Source organism: Arvicanthis niloticus, chromosome 6, assembly GCF_011762505.2.
Source record: "Arvicanthis niloticus isolate mArvNil1 chromosome 6, mArvNil1.pat.X, whole genome shotgun sequence".
Taxonomy (NCBI): domain Eukaryota; kingdom Metazoa; phylum Chordata; class Mammalia; order Rodentia; family Muridae; genus Arvicanthis; species Arvicanthis niloticus.
Genome location: NC_047663.1, coordinates 16489287 through 16503353, shown reverse-complemented (window position 1 = coordinate 16503353; position 14067 = coordinate 16489287). Strand labels below are relative to the sequence as shown.

At 38.7% G+C, this 14067-nt stretch overlaps 1 protein-coding gene across 11 annotated transcripts in view; it reads left to right on the top strand.

Annotated features, from left to right (window-relative positions):
• The window catches only part of Tanc2 (tetratricopeptide repeat, ankyrin repeat and coiled-coil containing 2), a 296480-nt gene that overhangs the window by 252678 nt on the left and 29735 nt on the right, over positions 1-14067 (top strand). For all 11 annotated transcript variants that reach the window (XM_076935618.1, XM_076935617.1, XM_076935616.1 and 8 more), the window contains 3 exons: positions 4272-4380; positions 12049-12171; positions 12684-12920. In XM_076935618.1, coding sequence (XP_076791733.1) covers positions 4272-4380; positions 12049-12171; positions 12684-12920 — 469 coding nt within the window. The remainder of the gene's footprint in view (positions 1-4271; positions 4381-12048; positions 12172-12683; positions 12921-14067) is intronic.

Below are 14067 nucleotides of genomic sequence, written 5' to 3'. Positions count from 1 at the left end.
GCAAGCCTGCTTGCCATTCCACACAGTATTACATCTGACCAAGGAACACACAGCCAATGATGTGCAGCAGGATTCTTGGAAGAGTGCTCCATGCTGAGAGGCTTGAATGCTGGCTTGTACTCAGCAGGCTTTCCTTATGCAGTTCAAGCTACTCACCTAGGGCCATCCTGCATCAAGACAACTTCAAAAGATGACTTCATTTAACAGTGATGAAGGTAGAGAGAGTCAGCAGGCAGCTAGAGAAGCAGTAATCAAGACAAACACTGCCACTACCCACAGACATACAGGCCAGTATGATCTAGCCAGTTTCTAAATTGAGGCCCTGTTCTCAAGTGACTAGGATACATCTAGACAATGAAGCTAATTGGAGCAGAGTTTTAAAAGGGAATACTGAAGGAAGTATAAATTGTTGAAGAATTTTTATCAAGATTTTGATGAACTTTTGCAGTATATTGTTGGAATGAGGCAGGGAGTAGACACTAAAATACAGAGTAGAAACCATAATTCTCTTAACACTCACCTAGGTGAGGGAGTTAAAGGAGGAAGAGTAGTACTTGGTTTTATGTCTATCTAGCCGTGTTTAGAAAAAAAATTAGTCTTAAAGTCTTTGTTTTAAAGGAAAATCTCCAACTTCAAACAATGACTTTCAATTGACAGTGATGGAGGTAGAGAGAGCCAGCAGGCAGCCAGAGAAGCAAAAATAAATTTTCCATATTTGAAATGTCTCTGTGGGAGTCATGTACATTGAGGTGAAAGTTGAAACCAGGAGACAAGAGCAACCTAGGAGGAAAAGAAGATAAAGACATTACATCACTGGAAGAAATGGGAAAAGTAACTGCATATTGTCACAGTTGTCAAGAGAGTTGGGTTTTTGTTGTCTTTGTAGAGTTTGTTGTCTGGTATTTTGTTTTTAAGATTTGTTGATGTTTAGTTTTGATTTTTTTGAGACAAGAGTTTCTCTGTGTAGCCCGGGCTGTCCTAGAACTTTCTCTCTTTAAACCAGGCTGATCTCAAACTCAGAGATCTGCCTGTCTCTGCCTCTTATGTTTTGGGACCAAAAGCATGAGCCACCACCACCCAGCCTGTTTTTTCCTTAAAGGTAAGTTTTAAATTTTTTGTTAATTTCACTATGGAAGCCCAGTGTAGGCATAACTCCCAAGGAAATAGCTTTAATAAGACAACAAATAAGGCCTAATGCTGGAAGGGAAAAATAAGAGTAAGAAAAATATAGGTTAAGAGAAAAATCACATTACTTCACAGCTAGAAAGCTACCAATGATGTTAGAGAACTAAGAGCCAAGAAGAATAACATCTTAAATTTGTAATCCTCCTGCCTCAGCCTCTTGAATGGTTGGTAGAATTACAGGAACAAAGCCAGCAAAGTCTTTTTTTTTTTTAATCTGCCTTGTTTCTATTCAAAAAGAAATGAATGACAATCTCACCGTGTCATCAGTGCCTAGTCAGTGGCAGCAGTAACAAACACTGTTATCTCTAGGTGCAGATGCACACTGGAGAAATTCAAGTACCATAGTATAAATAAAAGAAATCAGTAGCACAAAGCCAATTCTGTGTCTTAACCGAAAATCTCATTCACTGTCGACACGGGCTTTTTTGTTACCTTTATAATCCCAGTAGACATGGATTCTCATTCATTAGATGACTTCTTAAAGCCTAAGAAGCAGATCAGAGGCTGCATCCAGGAGCTGTCGTTACAATTATACAGTCATGGGTGAGTCACTTAAAACAGTAATACTTACACCAGGAAAGCTCCAGTGACTCTACTGTAACCAACTGGGTGGAATTTTGAAGTCTCTGCCTCTGTCACATCTAACTTCCCTGGCTCTGCTATACCAGACTAATGACAAGTTGGGGCTTTTGGTTCCTTTTCTATGAAAGGTCAGTGGGCATTTTCAGATGATGTAAGTGTGAAAACCCTGTGCTCAGACCTCAAGATGATAGTGATGATTCCACACAGAATTAAACCTGTCAGAGCATTCTTCCAGCTAAATCATTTTTCCCATGTGATTAACCTTGCATGGTTAAACAAGGTAACCTAGCATCCATGTAGTCTAGAAGTTCTATGGAGATAAATTTGGGATTTCTTCCAAAATCTTACTGAAATGAAGATTTTGGGATGGTTTATATCTATAAAGAGAAACCTGACCCACCTCACAGTCTCCAGGTTCAAAAGGAGGGAGGGAGAAGGAAAGAGAGGGGAAGGCAACCTAGTGTACTCCCTCCTACCTTGTTTTGTTTTTTGTTTGCTTGGCATGTTTTGTTGTTTGTTGCTTTGTTTTGAAACCATCTTGCTGTATATCCTAGGCCATGCTGTTGCATCACAGGCCCCCAACATGTGATCTCCTTGGTCTACTGAGGTGCTAGTATTAAGGTGTATGTCATTATGCCCAGATACTGACCGTTTTTTTTTTTTTTTAATTAAAAAAAAAATTTCAAGTTTTTTGTTACCATTTTGTTTGTTTGTTTTCATTATACTTATTTAGAAGTGCACAGGTATATCACAATACTCAAGGGAATGGGAGAACAACTTACAGAAATTCTCTACTTCTACCAAGTAGATTCTAGGGATGAAACTCAGCTCATCAGGCATGGTGGCAGATGCCTGATGAGACCTTCACTTCTAAGATCCTAATGTCCAGTTTTTTGTCCTAAAACATTGTGACCATTTTAACACAAATAGGGTGCATTAGGTATTAATGGAGAATATAGGCACTCTAGATTTTTCTTTCAATAATGTAAATAGAAATACATATATGATTCATGTATACCACACACAAATATATGTTGATAATTAAAAGAATATATTGCCTAGGGATATAGCTCAATTGGTAAAGTACTTGCCTAGTTTGTAGGAAAGTTTGGGATTGATCCCCAGAATCACATAAACCAGGTATGGTAGTACACACCTGTATGCAGGTCTCAGGAGATAGAGGCAGGATCAGAAGTTCAAGGTTGAACTGGTGAGATGGCCACGGGGTAAAGGAGTTTGTTTCCAAACCTGATGGATGACCTGAGATTGATCACCAAGACCTACATGGCAGGAGAGAAGTGACTCCTACATGGTGTTCTCTGGCCTTCACATGCATACACATATGCATGCATACATACACACATTTAAAATTTTTAAATGGGTTTTGAGACATAGGCTACGTGAGACCTTATGTCAATAGAAAGAAACAAAGAAAAAAGATAAAGGAAAGAAGGAAATCACTGGACTAGGAATGTAGCTCAGTGGCAAAGTGTTTAGCCCTAGGTTTGCATTTCAACATTATAGATAATTTTGTGGGGGTGGGTGGGGATTAACCCTTAAATACTATCATTGGAATATTTTTAAGCTAGGATAGGACACAAGATTCTAATATAAATGGATTAAACAGCAAAAAATAATTGCTTTATTTAAAGTAAAATTAGAGCAGTTTAGATGCTACATAGTCAGGGCTCAAGCTCAATTTTTCCAGTACATTTTAGCCTAGCCCTGCTTTTGACTTTGTCCTCAGGCCAGCTGATCACATGATTTGAGCCAAGGAGGCAGTTCTGGACACCATGGGCAGATATAACAATATCCAAGGAGTTGGGAGGAGGTCTTTCTCTTTCATAAACAGTTTAGGAGTTTGTTATCAGAGATATATGGGGGGGGTGTAGATACCATCAGGAAACTCAGTCTACTGGAAAAGAACGCATGTAGCAGTTTGTAAATATTGTACTAGAGATTATACATGTCTACTGGTGGCATCAGAAAGTATTTCACTGTGTTGCCTGGCAGAGAAGACTTCTAGGAAGAGACCATCCATCCGTCCATTTTACAACATGATGAGTTTGGGTACCAAGGGACACTCCAAATGGAGAAATCCAATAAACAGCTCTAAAGCTGAGGCTGAAGGCAGAGAAGTCTAAATAGAGAAAATATATATAAGCTATAGATAGTGGCTGCTGTGAGGACTGATGAACTAGTTCAGTGAGAATACAGAAGAAACAAGTCCAAAGTCTGAGGAGCATATCATTGATGAAGAGTTGCTGACAAGGACAAACAGTAAAAATGAAAATCGATTAATGTTGTCTATACGAGGAATGGGAATAAGCCGAGTATAAATGGCTTTTTTAATGTCCAAAACATGTTACTTTCCTAGTAACAAATATTCTTCTCCAATATGCTAACTTTATAGTGCCTAATTTTGTTGGAGATATGGCTGGACCTGAGTAGTCAAGGCAAAACTGAGGCATTAAATTTTCTAAGATGACTCTCTTTCTTTGCAGGAGTGGCCACACATTACTTGCCTTCTGGTTCTCCCGCCAAGAGGGGAAACTAAACCGACAGCAGACTATTGAACTAGGACATCACATCCTCAAAGCACACATCTTTAAGGTAATCTATCTATCTATCTATCTATCTATCTATCTATCTATCTATCTATCTATCTATATATATATCTATATATCTAATATACGTATATAGTAGCAATATATACATATATATTAGAAATTATATATAATTTTCTAAAACATTTATAGCCTATATGAAAGCATAGGAGGAAATTGTTCCCCTTACTTTTAGCCCACAGTTCACTATTACTCACTATTACTGTTTCAGTTTATTACTATGTTTGACAGTTCCAGTCCTGTGGGTTCATAGTGTAGCTCAGTAGTACTTGCCTAGCATGCAGAAGGCAAAAATAAGTCTTGGGCAGAAATAGTGGCACACATGTAACCAGCAAGGACAGCTAAGGCTGAGTACTTCCAAGACTTTAAAATCATCTGGGATCACATAGCAAGACTCTACCACACAAGAAGAAAATTCTGATAGTTCTAATCCCTGTGATTCCTCAGAGTTCTTCCCTGACTCAGAATTGAAAAATCCAAGTATCTTAAACAGTTCTTCAAGAGCCTCACAAATTCTTTCCAGTATATAAGCACACAGCCAGAGAAGTTTGTTCATCACATGAACAGAAGTAGAACCCACTGTGACAAGTCCTTTATTTTAATTGAAACTGTCTTGTCTAACAATTCACTGTATCAAAAACGACCTTACTCAGTTACCTTACTTTCTACAAGTAGAATACAACTAATACAGCACATAAGCATCCAGGTTCAAGAAGGTAATAAATGTCTACCACATCCATAGACACTAAGATAATTGTCATTCGGTTATATGGGCTATCAGTCTTCTAACATACAATCTGCATGGGATAAGATGCAAAGATGAAATTGATGTTTGCATTGGTACACTGTAAAATAAATGGCTCAGTAACAGAGAAAGGATATGAAGTTTTATTTAACCAAGTGTGACTTCAGCACATAAGAGCCTACATTTAAACTGCATCCTTTTTTCATGAGCATAGTTTTATCTTATGTTGATGCAGATAGCATGGTTGTCTGAGATAAGAATGGCTCTGTTTGTAATTCAGGCTGTAAACACTCTGGTGTGCAGCATAGAGTGATGACATGTCTGCAAGCTAAAGAATGAGAATGACTCTGGTGTTTCTGGTGCTGCAGCTGACAGGATCCTTTTAGTTCAGAGGCTGTTGGAAGGCTTTAGCTTCTCCCAGACTGAAGTCCTAGGTTTCTGTCAGCTGAGGGTTACACAAAGTCAAAAGTAGACATGGCCATATCCACTTCCACTCAGAACTTATCCTTGGCAGTCCAACTGATACTTATTCCAGTTCTAAATTTCCATTACTTGTTTGAAAAAAGGTATATTTATGTCATTAATGGCCTTTAAAATAAAAGAATAAAAACCTGTGATTCTGGACATTGGGCTGGCTACAGAGCCTTCTAAATTCTCTTGTTTTGGCACCTTTTTGAGGTACTTTATGTGCCACATGAATTCACCAGTGTTAGGAGAGGGTGGGGGAGAGAGAGAGAGAGAGAGAGAGAGAGAGAGAGAGAGAGAGAGTGAGTTAGTTTTAGTGTCCTTGGAGTTGTGCCATTATTACCACTATTAGCGTATTTATTCACACTAAAAAATGAGCCTTATTCCTGGTAACTAATGTCTCACTCTGCATTCTGTCCCATAAATTTGACTTTTCAAAATATTTTGTAGAAATGGAAATACATAATGTATTCTCTTGTGCCTGGCTTCTTTCACTTAACATAATGTTTTCATGGTTTGTTAACATTATAGAATACATCATCACCTTTATTATAAAATAATATTCATTGTATGGATATACAACATTTTATTTATACATTTATTGAAATAATTGAGATGCTCCACTTTTAAAATGAATATGAATGAATACTGTGAATACTATTGCTAAGAAAATTAGCTACTTTAACATAGCATTTAATACAGCTACAACTTAGTAGCATTAGTACATGTATAATATTAAGGTACAGATTTGTATAGACAGTCTGTGGGTTGCTAAACTTTACAAATGACTAAACTTTCAAGAAACACACTAGCTCAGCCCCAAAGTTAGTTAGATTTGAACCATACATAAGAAGCCCTAAGAAGAGATAGCTCTTGCTTTTTCATGCTTTCTTGAAATATTCAGAAAGACTAAATAATTGAGGTATTTTTGGCTGCATCCTGGCTGATAATAAAAATCACATTGACCTGTCATCTTTGTTAAGTTTTGGCTGAAACTTTCCTCATATCTCAGAAGAGCAAAGGCTCAACTCCACCAATCAGGATAAATCAAAGTCTATAGTACAAGTAGAGGTCTAGACTCTGCTTCTGTGTTTTACACTTCCTTCTTTTGTGTTCACTACAACTGTGATCCTTCCACCAGCATCTGGTCTTCCCTGTTTCCCTTTCCATTCTCCCTTTTCTTTTGTTTTTGTTTTGTTGGTTGTTTTTGTTTGAGACAGAGTCTCACTCTGTAGCCCTTCTCTGTCCTGGAATTCACTAGGTAGACCAGACTACCTTCAGACTTGGAGTGATCTTCCTGCCGCTTCTTCTGAAGTGCTGGAACATCGCCTGTCTGCCACCACACCCAGCCTTTCCATTTCTTTTCCCTCTAGCTCTCATCAAGGTTAAATGATTCACCAGCCTGACTTGTAAGTCATGAAAATAATTTAAACCATTGAGTATGAAGTTTTAACTACTCTTTACTTCAGATTTCAGTTGGAAAAGAAACAAATAATGCCCAGTTGAAATAAAAAGAATAAATAAAGCCATAGGAGTATATGGTATTATCTAGGATGAAATAGAAGGCCAACTATAGAATGGTTTGGAATTAGAGTAAAGGAAATACACAGAAATCAACTGATTTGTCTATTGTAGTTGCTACTTTTCCAACTGAGAATTCAGAAGTAAAATCCTGGATCAGGTATTGTGAACTTTTTAGTAATCTTGATTATAATAGACAGAACATGAACCTTAGGGTTTTGGGGTTTTTTGTTTGGGTTTTTTTTTTGTGTTTTTTTTTTTTTTTTTTTTTTTTTTTTTTTTTGGTTTTGGGTTTTTTGTTTGTTTGTTTTGTTTTTGTTTTGGGTTTTTTTTTTTTTTTTGGTTTTTTTTTGGTTTGTTTTTGGTTTTTGGTTTTTGTTTTTTTTTTTTTCCTTGGTTTTTCAAGACAGGGTTTCTCTGTGTAGTCCTGGCTATCCTGGAACTTACTCTGTAGACCAGTCTGGCTGGCCTTGAAGAACCTTAGGGTTTTTAAAAATACAAAAAGATGTATTTTAATTGCAGCTCTAGAAACTTTGTGACTTTAAGCAATTTATTTAATCATCTCTAGGTTGTTTCCTCTGATGTAAATAGTATTGAGTTCTATCTCACAGGGGCTGTTATAAAAAGAAGATTAAATTCAAGGATCTAATACATAAAACTGTTCTAACTACAGAACTTGACACATATTAGATCCTGAATAAATGTTAGATTCCCTTTCTTTTTTCCTCACCTACAGTTTATCAGATGGGGTGGGGGTTAGGGCTTTACTGCTTTATAGGGCTTTATAGTCTCAATTGATATTGATACTTTCTAAGTTATTCATGTACTATATCATTCTTCAGAGGTCTCAGTGAGACCCATACACACTCTAAATCAAGAGGCTGAGGCCCAGATGGAGAGTTTAAACTGTTTCCTGGTTCTCTAGGCTCTGCAGTGAAGATGAACCTTACAGCCTAACTCTAAGCCTGACTGGGTAGCTTCTGGAATTGTGTTTCAAAAAGAACTCTATAAATATTTGATCTCATGTGTCAAAATAAGCAATCATAATTTAGTGATAGACTTGCCTCAGGATTTTTATGTGTTTGCATATTAGCTAATTAATTAGCCAAATAAGAAACTTGCAAATTGGCATTCTTGTTATTAGCACAAATTAGAAGTTCTAAAATAGTAGTGATTAGAAGCTCTCCTCTGCCCTTCATCCTTTCAGTGTAACCAGTTCTTGGAGCCCACATGACAACTCTAGTGGAAAGATTCAGAACAGAGCTCCACAAGGCCATAAACAGTATGGGTGATTTGGAAATTAAGTAGCCATTTTTAAATAATAGAAGAGATTGAAAGGGGCAGTAATCCTCTAGTAATGTTTGGGCTTTAAACTAAATTCTGTTTCACCCTCCTTGAGGTACTGTGTTTCTGAGATCCCACTGGTGTACTTTCCCAGGGTCTGACCCGGCTCTATGGTTGACCTTCTCTTGTCCATCATCTGTAACCAGGATAGGGTGGGTAGAGGTGATCAGCATCCTTGCCCTCATTTTGTTCAGCTGTATGTTCATGTGGAGAATATTTAAACACAGGCAGCCACTTTGACAAAGTCATGTCATTACAGGCACTGTCTTTTAATCTATGTGTGCTTGCCTAGCACGCATAAAGCCCTGGGTTCAGTACAACACATAAGAAACCAAATATAGGAACTGTGCCTGTTGAGTGTGAAAGACAGGAGTATCAGAGGTTAAAGGTTATTCCTGCTACACAGTGAGTTTTAGCCAGCATGGAAAACATGATTGTGAGACCCTGTCTCAAAAAAAAAAAAAAAAAAAATCCACTTATACGACATTACAGACACCTGGCAGTGGTGGCACTGCCCTTAATCCCAGCACTTGGAGGATGCAAAGGGATTCTAAGGATCTCTGAGTTTGAGGGTAGCCTGGTCTTCAGAATGAGTTCCAGAATAGCCAAGGCTACCCAAAAACTATCTCAAAAAGCAAACAAACAGAAAAAAAAAAGCATAAAAGACATTGCAGAAAAGGTGCTGGAAAGCCCGAGTACAGGATGCCTGCTGCTGGGGGTGTCTTCTAGACATGATAGGGATTCTGTACCCATGATCTCACCAGTGTGTCACCTAGACAGACACACATAGTGGCAACACCAGTAATGCCAGTACAAACAAGGAATGTTTCACAAGGCCCCACCTATAGATATGAAGCAAGCAGTGGTCACTGAGTCAGCCTTCTTCAGGGATGAACCTCCTAATAGGTTTTCCAATACAAGTGATCGGCCCTAAACACACCAAAAGGAGCAACAGCCAATGGTCTCAGTAGAGCTGGGGGCGGGGTGGGGGGTGGGGGCGGTTAGTGAATAAGTCATGAACTTAGAGTGATGAACACTTGAGGAATTGGAGTGGAAAGGGGTTGGGAATGATGTAAATACAGTACTCATGTATAAAATTTACAAAAAATATTTCACATTTTAAATTTTAAAAATTATATATGTTGTTTGTTAGCCTGATATTTTTATGAGACTCCTAACAGTAGGAATGGGGGAGTCTTTTTGCCTGCTCTTGAGGGACTCTTCTGCTCTTGTGGTTGCATCACCCAGCCTTGATATAAAAGTTTGTGCCTAGTCATATTTTATCTTGTTACACTATGTTCAGTGGCTATCCCTGGGAGTCCTGGGGTGTTTGTTTGTTTGGGGGGGGGTTGTTTTTTGTTTTGTTTTGTTTTGTTTTGGAGTGAGTGGATCTGAGGGAAAGGAGAGGTGTGGCGTTAGGGGAGCACTAGGAGGAATGGAAGGAATAGAAACTGTGGTCAGGAAGGATTGAAAGCAAACAATAAATGTACAAAAAGGAAGACCAATTCTAAAAATAAATAACCTGGTTTGTTTGTTTGTTTGTTTTGAATTGTTTTATTCAGAGTTTTTACTTTGTAGCCCAAACCAGCCTTAAATCTTCCTGTCTGATCCTCCTGAGTGCTGGGATCACAAGCATGTAGCCACCATATCTTACAACTCAAAATTAAAGTCTGCATGTTTATCTCAGCTGTAGGCAGTACTTTAGCCATTGCCCTGCCCACACCCTCATGCGGTGTACTCACAAACTGTTCTTTAAAATATATATTCCATTTTTATGCTGTCATACCATCCCTACAGAAAGAAAAGAGGCACCTGTGCCAGAAAAGCCTTTAGACAGTGTTCAGAGACCCAGCTTCCTGTAGCATGCATTATCTGTCTTTGCACTTTTTCTGCAGAAGAGTTCTCTCTGTGGAAAGTAAGAATCTCAGTCTTCTATGAAATGGCATAACCACTGTAACTTGATATTGTTAGATGAACTTATGTCTTTAAACAACAAATATTCCTTTGTAAATGTTCCTTCTATAGTATATCACATGAGTAGAGCATTTTTTTTTTTTTTTTGAGACAGGGATTTTCTGTGTCGCCCTGGCTATTCTAGAACTCAGTCTCTGTATCTCTCTAAACCAGGCTACCCTCAAACTCAGATCTGCCTGCCTCTGCCTTCTGAATACTGATTACAGGCATGCAACTTCCTAAGTTTTATTGTTACTGTTTTCCTGCCCATAGGATTTTCTGTTTTAATTCAGTTGACCCATATTTTAGCAGAAGAGCAAGATGCTTGGAAGAGTATCTCACCACCAGACAATTTAAAGACTGAATTATGCATTGCTCATTTATAGTACAGTCTAGAGCAAATCACTGTGAAACTTCCTTCTGAGTAGTAGTTCTGAAATCACCTTAGGATTCAGAATTCTCCATTGGATCCTGTCTTAGTTAGGGTTTCATTGCTATGAAGAGACACCATGACCAGGGCAACTTCTATAAAGGACATTTAATTGGGACTGGCTTACAGTTAGTTTCAGAGATTCAGTCCATTATCGTCATGGTGGGAAGCATGGAATCATCCAAGCAGACTCGGTGCTGGGGGAGCCAAGAGTTCTGTATCTTGATCCAAAGGCAGACAAAAAGAGAGAACCTGTCATCCACGGGCAGGCAGAGGGAAGGGCTGTCTTGTGCTTGAGCACTAGGAGCCCTCAAAGCCTGCCTACACAGTGACACACTCTCTCCAACAAGACCACACCTCCTAACAGGTACCACTTCCCATAGGCCAAGCATATTGAAATCACCATAGATCCTGTACATCTGCTGTTGCAAGGAACAGTAGAAAGTCTGCAGGAACAGAGTGAGGTTGGGAGCCAAGCCTTAACAAGGCATTTTACTAAGGCCCAGATTTTATTAGCCAGAGTTGAGTCATGTGAGCCATCTGTGTGCAAGGGAGACTAATAACTATAGTTTTCCCAAATGTTCAAGAAGAAGATGAAATGAAGATGAAAAATCAAATTATCTCTGCCACAGTATTATTTTAGTGACTTAAGTTACTTAAGAAAGCTAGTGGAGAAAAAAAAATGGGAACATAAATTATATTCAGATATAGAGCCAAAAAAATGATAAGTGATCTATCTACTAATGGAGACAATTTAAGTTACTATATTTCTATAAAACTAGTTTTTGTCCCTATCAGAGTTGCTGTGTATGAACATTGTTAAAATGAGATTCCGCACTCATTCATTGCTACCAAAACCTAGGGGCCACTCACTCATTACTGATGATACTTTTTAGCTGAGTTAATAATGTAATTACCTCACTAGGAGTGGTGGTGCACATCTCTAACTCCAGGACTTGAGAGGCAGAGCAAGTGGATCTCTGAGTTTGAGTTCAGCCTGGTCTACACAGCAAGTTCCAGGACAGCCAGGGCTATATTAGAGAGACTTTGTGTGTGTGTGTGTGTGTGTGTGTGTGTGTGTGTGTGTGTGTGTGTGTATATATATATATATATATGTATATATATATATATATTTGTTATTATTGTTTAACTGCCTCTATACTAATTGTTATTTGATTATCTCTATATTTTTCCAGGGTTTGAGTAAAAAGGTTGGTGTATCATCCTCCATCCTCCAAGGACTCTGGATCTCTTATAGCACAGAAGGTCTTTCCATGGCATTGGCCTCTTTACGAAATCTCTACACTCCAAATATAAAGGTAAACACAAAGAAACTAAAAATAGCTTAATAATTGACTGGAAAATAAAATTAGAAGGACATCAAGTTGCCATTTAGTTGATTTCTGACTTTCTTAAACTATTTCCTAACGAGTGGTCTTTTAGGGATTTTAATGTATTTTAAATTGCTGTTTTGTGCTGCTGGCCTAAGGCTGTTGGATAGCTAGCTGAGACTTAGGGATAGGGTCTGCTGAGGGTTCTGAAGGGCAGATTGATCTCAGGCAGCCTCTATTTGAGGAGGAACTTTTACAATCAAGAGTTCACTCAAGTGAGCCAACATTCAGCACTTACGGTGTGCTCCCTCACTCTAGCTAATGAACAATGTGTATAAAGGAGGCAGAGATGTTTTGCATTATTTTCTAAAGCAAAGTATTCAAAGGGGAATAAAGAATTTTTAAAAATACTTCCTAAAAATGCTATTGAACACCACTGTAGAGTCTCAAGTGATTTTAAAACTGAAAGGATGTAACAGGTGTCTGGTGTTTGCTTCTAGGTCAGCAGACTGCTGATTCTGGGAGGTGCCAATATTAACTACCGGACAGAGGTTCTAAATAATGCTCCCATCCTATGTGTCCAGTCTCACCTTGGTTACACAGAAATGGTGGCCCTGCTTTTGGAGTTTGGGGCCAATGTGGATGCCTCTTCTGAAAGTGGCCTGACTCCTCTGGGGTATGCTGCAGCAGCAGGGTTCCTGAGCATCGTGGTGTTGCTATGCAAGAAACGGGCCAAGGTAACCACTGCCCACTCCTGCTTTTCTTCTCTCTTTTTCTTTCCTCTCAATGTAGTGTTCTAACTCATTTGTTACCTCAGTGATCTAGGTGCACCCAACCCAGATGCAGAGCAGATCAAAGGGGAGACCCACTTAGCTCATATCCCAGTGTTAGCCAGGACACGGTTTTTAAATCTTTGAGAGGCACCTGTAAAACAGCATTTATCAGCAACCACAAAAATCCCTATCTAATAAACTAGAAGTTATCTACTAAACATAGAAGAAGACTCTAACAAAAAATCCAGAAAAGAAGCAAAGGCCAAAGAGAGTGCAGTGGGAGGTCTGAACTGAACAGTGCCTACCTGCACACCCTCAGACTTTCATGTTTTAAAGGAAACCTTAGACATGGAGATGAGAAAGTTCCTTGAAATTTGGAGAAACTGGATGCACTCAGACTGACCAAGGGCATCCCAAGTATTTATTAGTACATTTCAGTTCTCTGAAAGCATTTTCAAATGTTTTATTGTTTTTTATGTGGTGTTAGAGAATACATGCATATGAATGTATAGGTGTATGAACAAAATGTAGAGACCAGAGCAGGACACTGGTGTTCTCTTCTTTCTTTCTTCTTACTTTATTGCCTTAAGAAGGAATCTATCACTGAACCAGACACTTCACTTTTCAGCTAGGCTGTCTGGCTGGTGAGCTCCCAGGATCCTCCTGTCTCTACCCACAAACACTGACATGACATATACATACCATGTCCTGCTTTCATGTGGATGTTGGGAACCAAGCTCATGCTCTCGTGGATACAGAGCAAATAGTCTTTCTAGTACTAGAGCCACCATCCCAGCCTTCAAAATATTTTCTTTATAGTATTTTCCAAGTCACTGATACAGGATAATTCAGTTTCAAAATACTGGCAAAAACTAAACCACTGGCTTCACAAATGTAGGCCACCAAGGAAAATTGTAGCCTTGTGGTATTTTGATTCTGTCGTGAAACTAAGAGTGTTGGTGGTTTCACAGGGAAACTTAAGTAATATATGCAACCTCATTTTGAGATGTTCAGTATTGTCACCAAGGAAGCAAGGAGAACTCCTAAGACTCGCTGAGGAAATGAGACCTGGGTTCTCAGCAGAACCTCAGATGCCTTAGATGTTACTGTG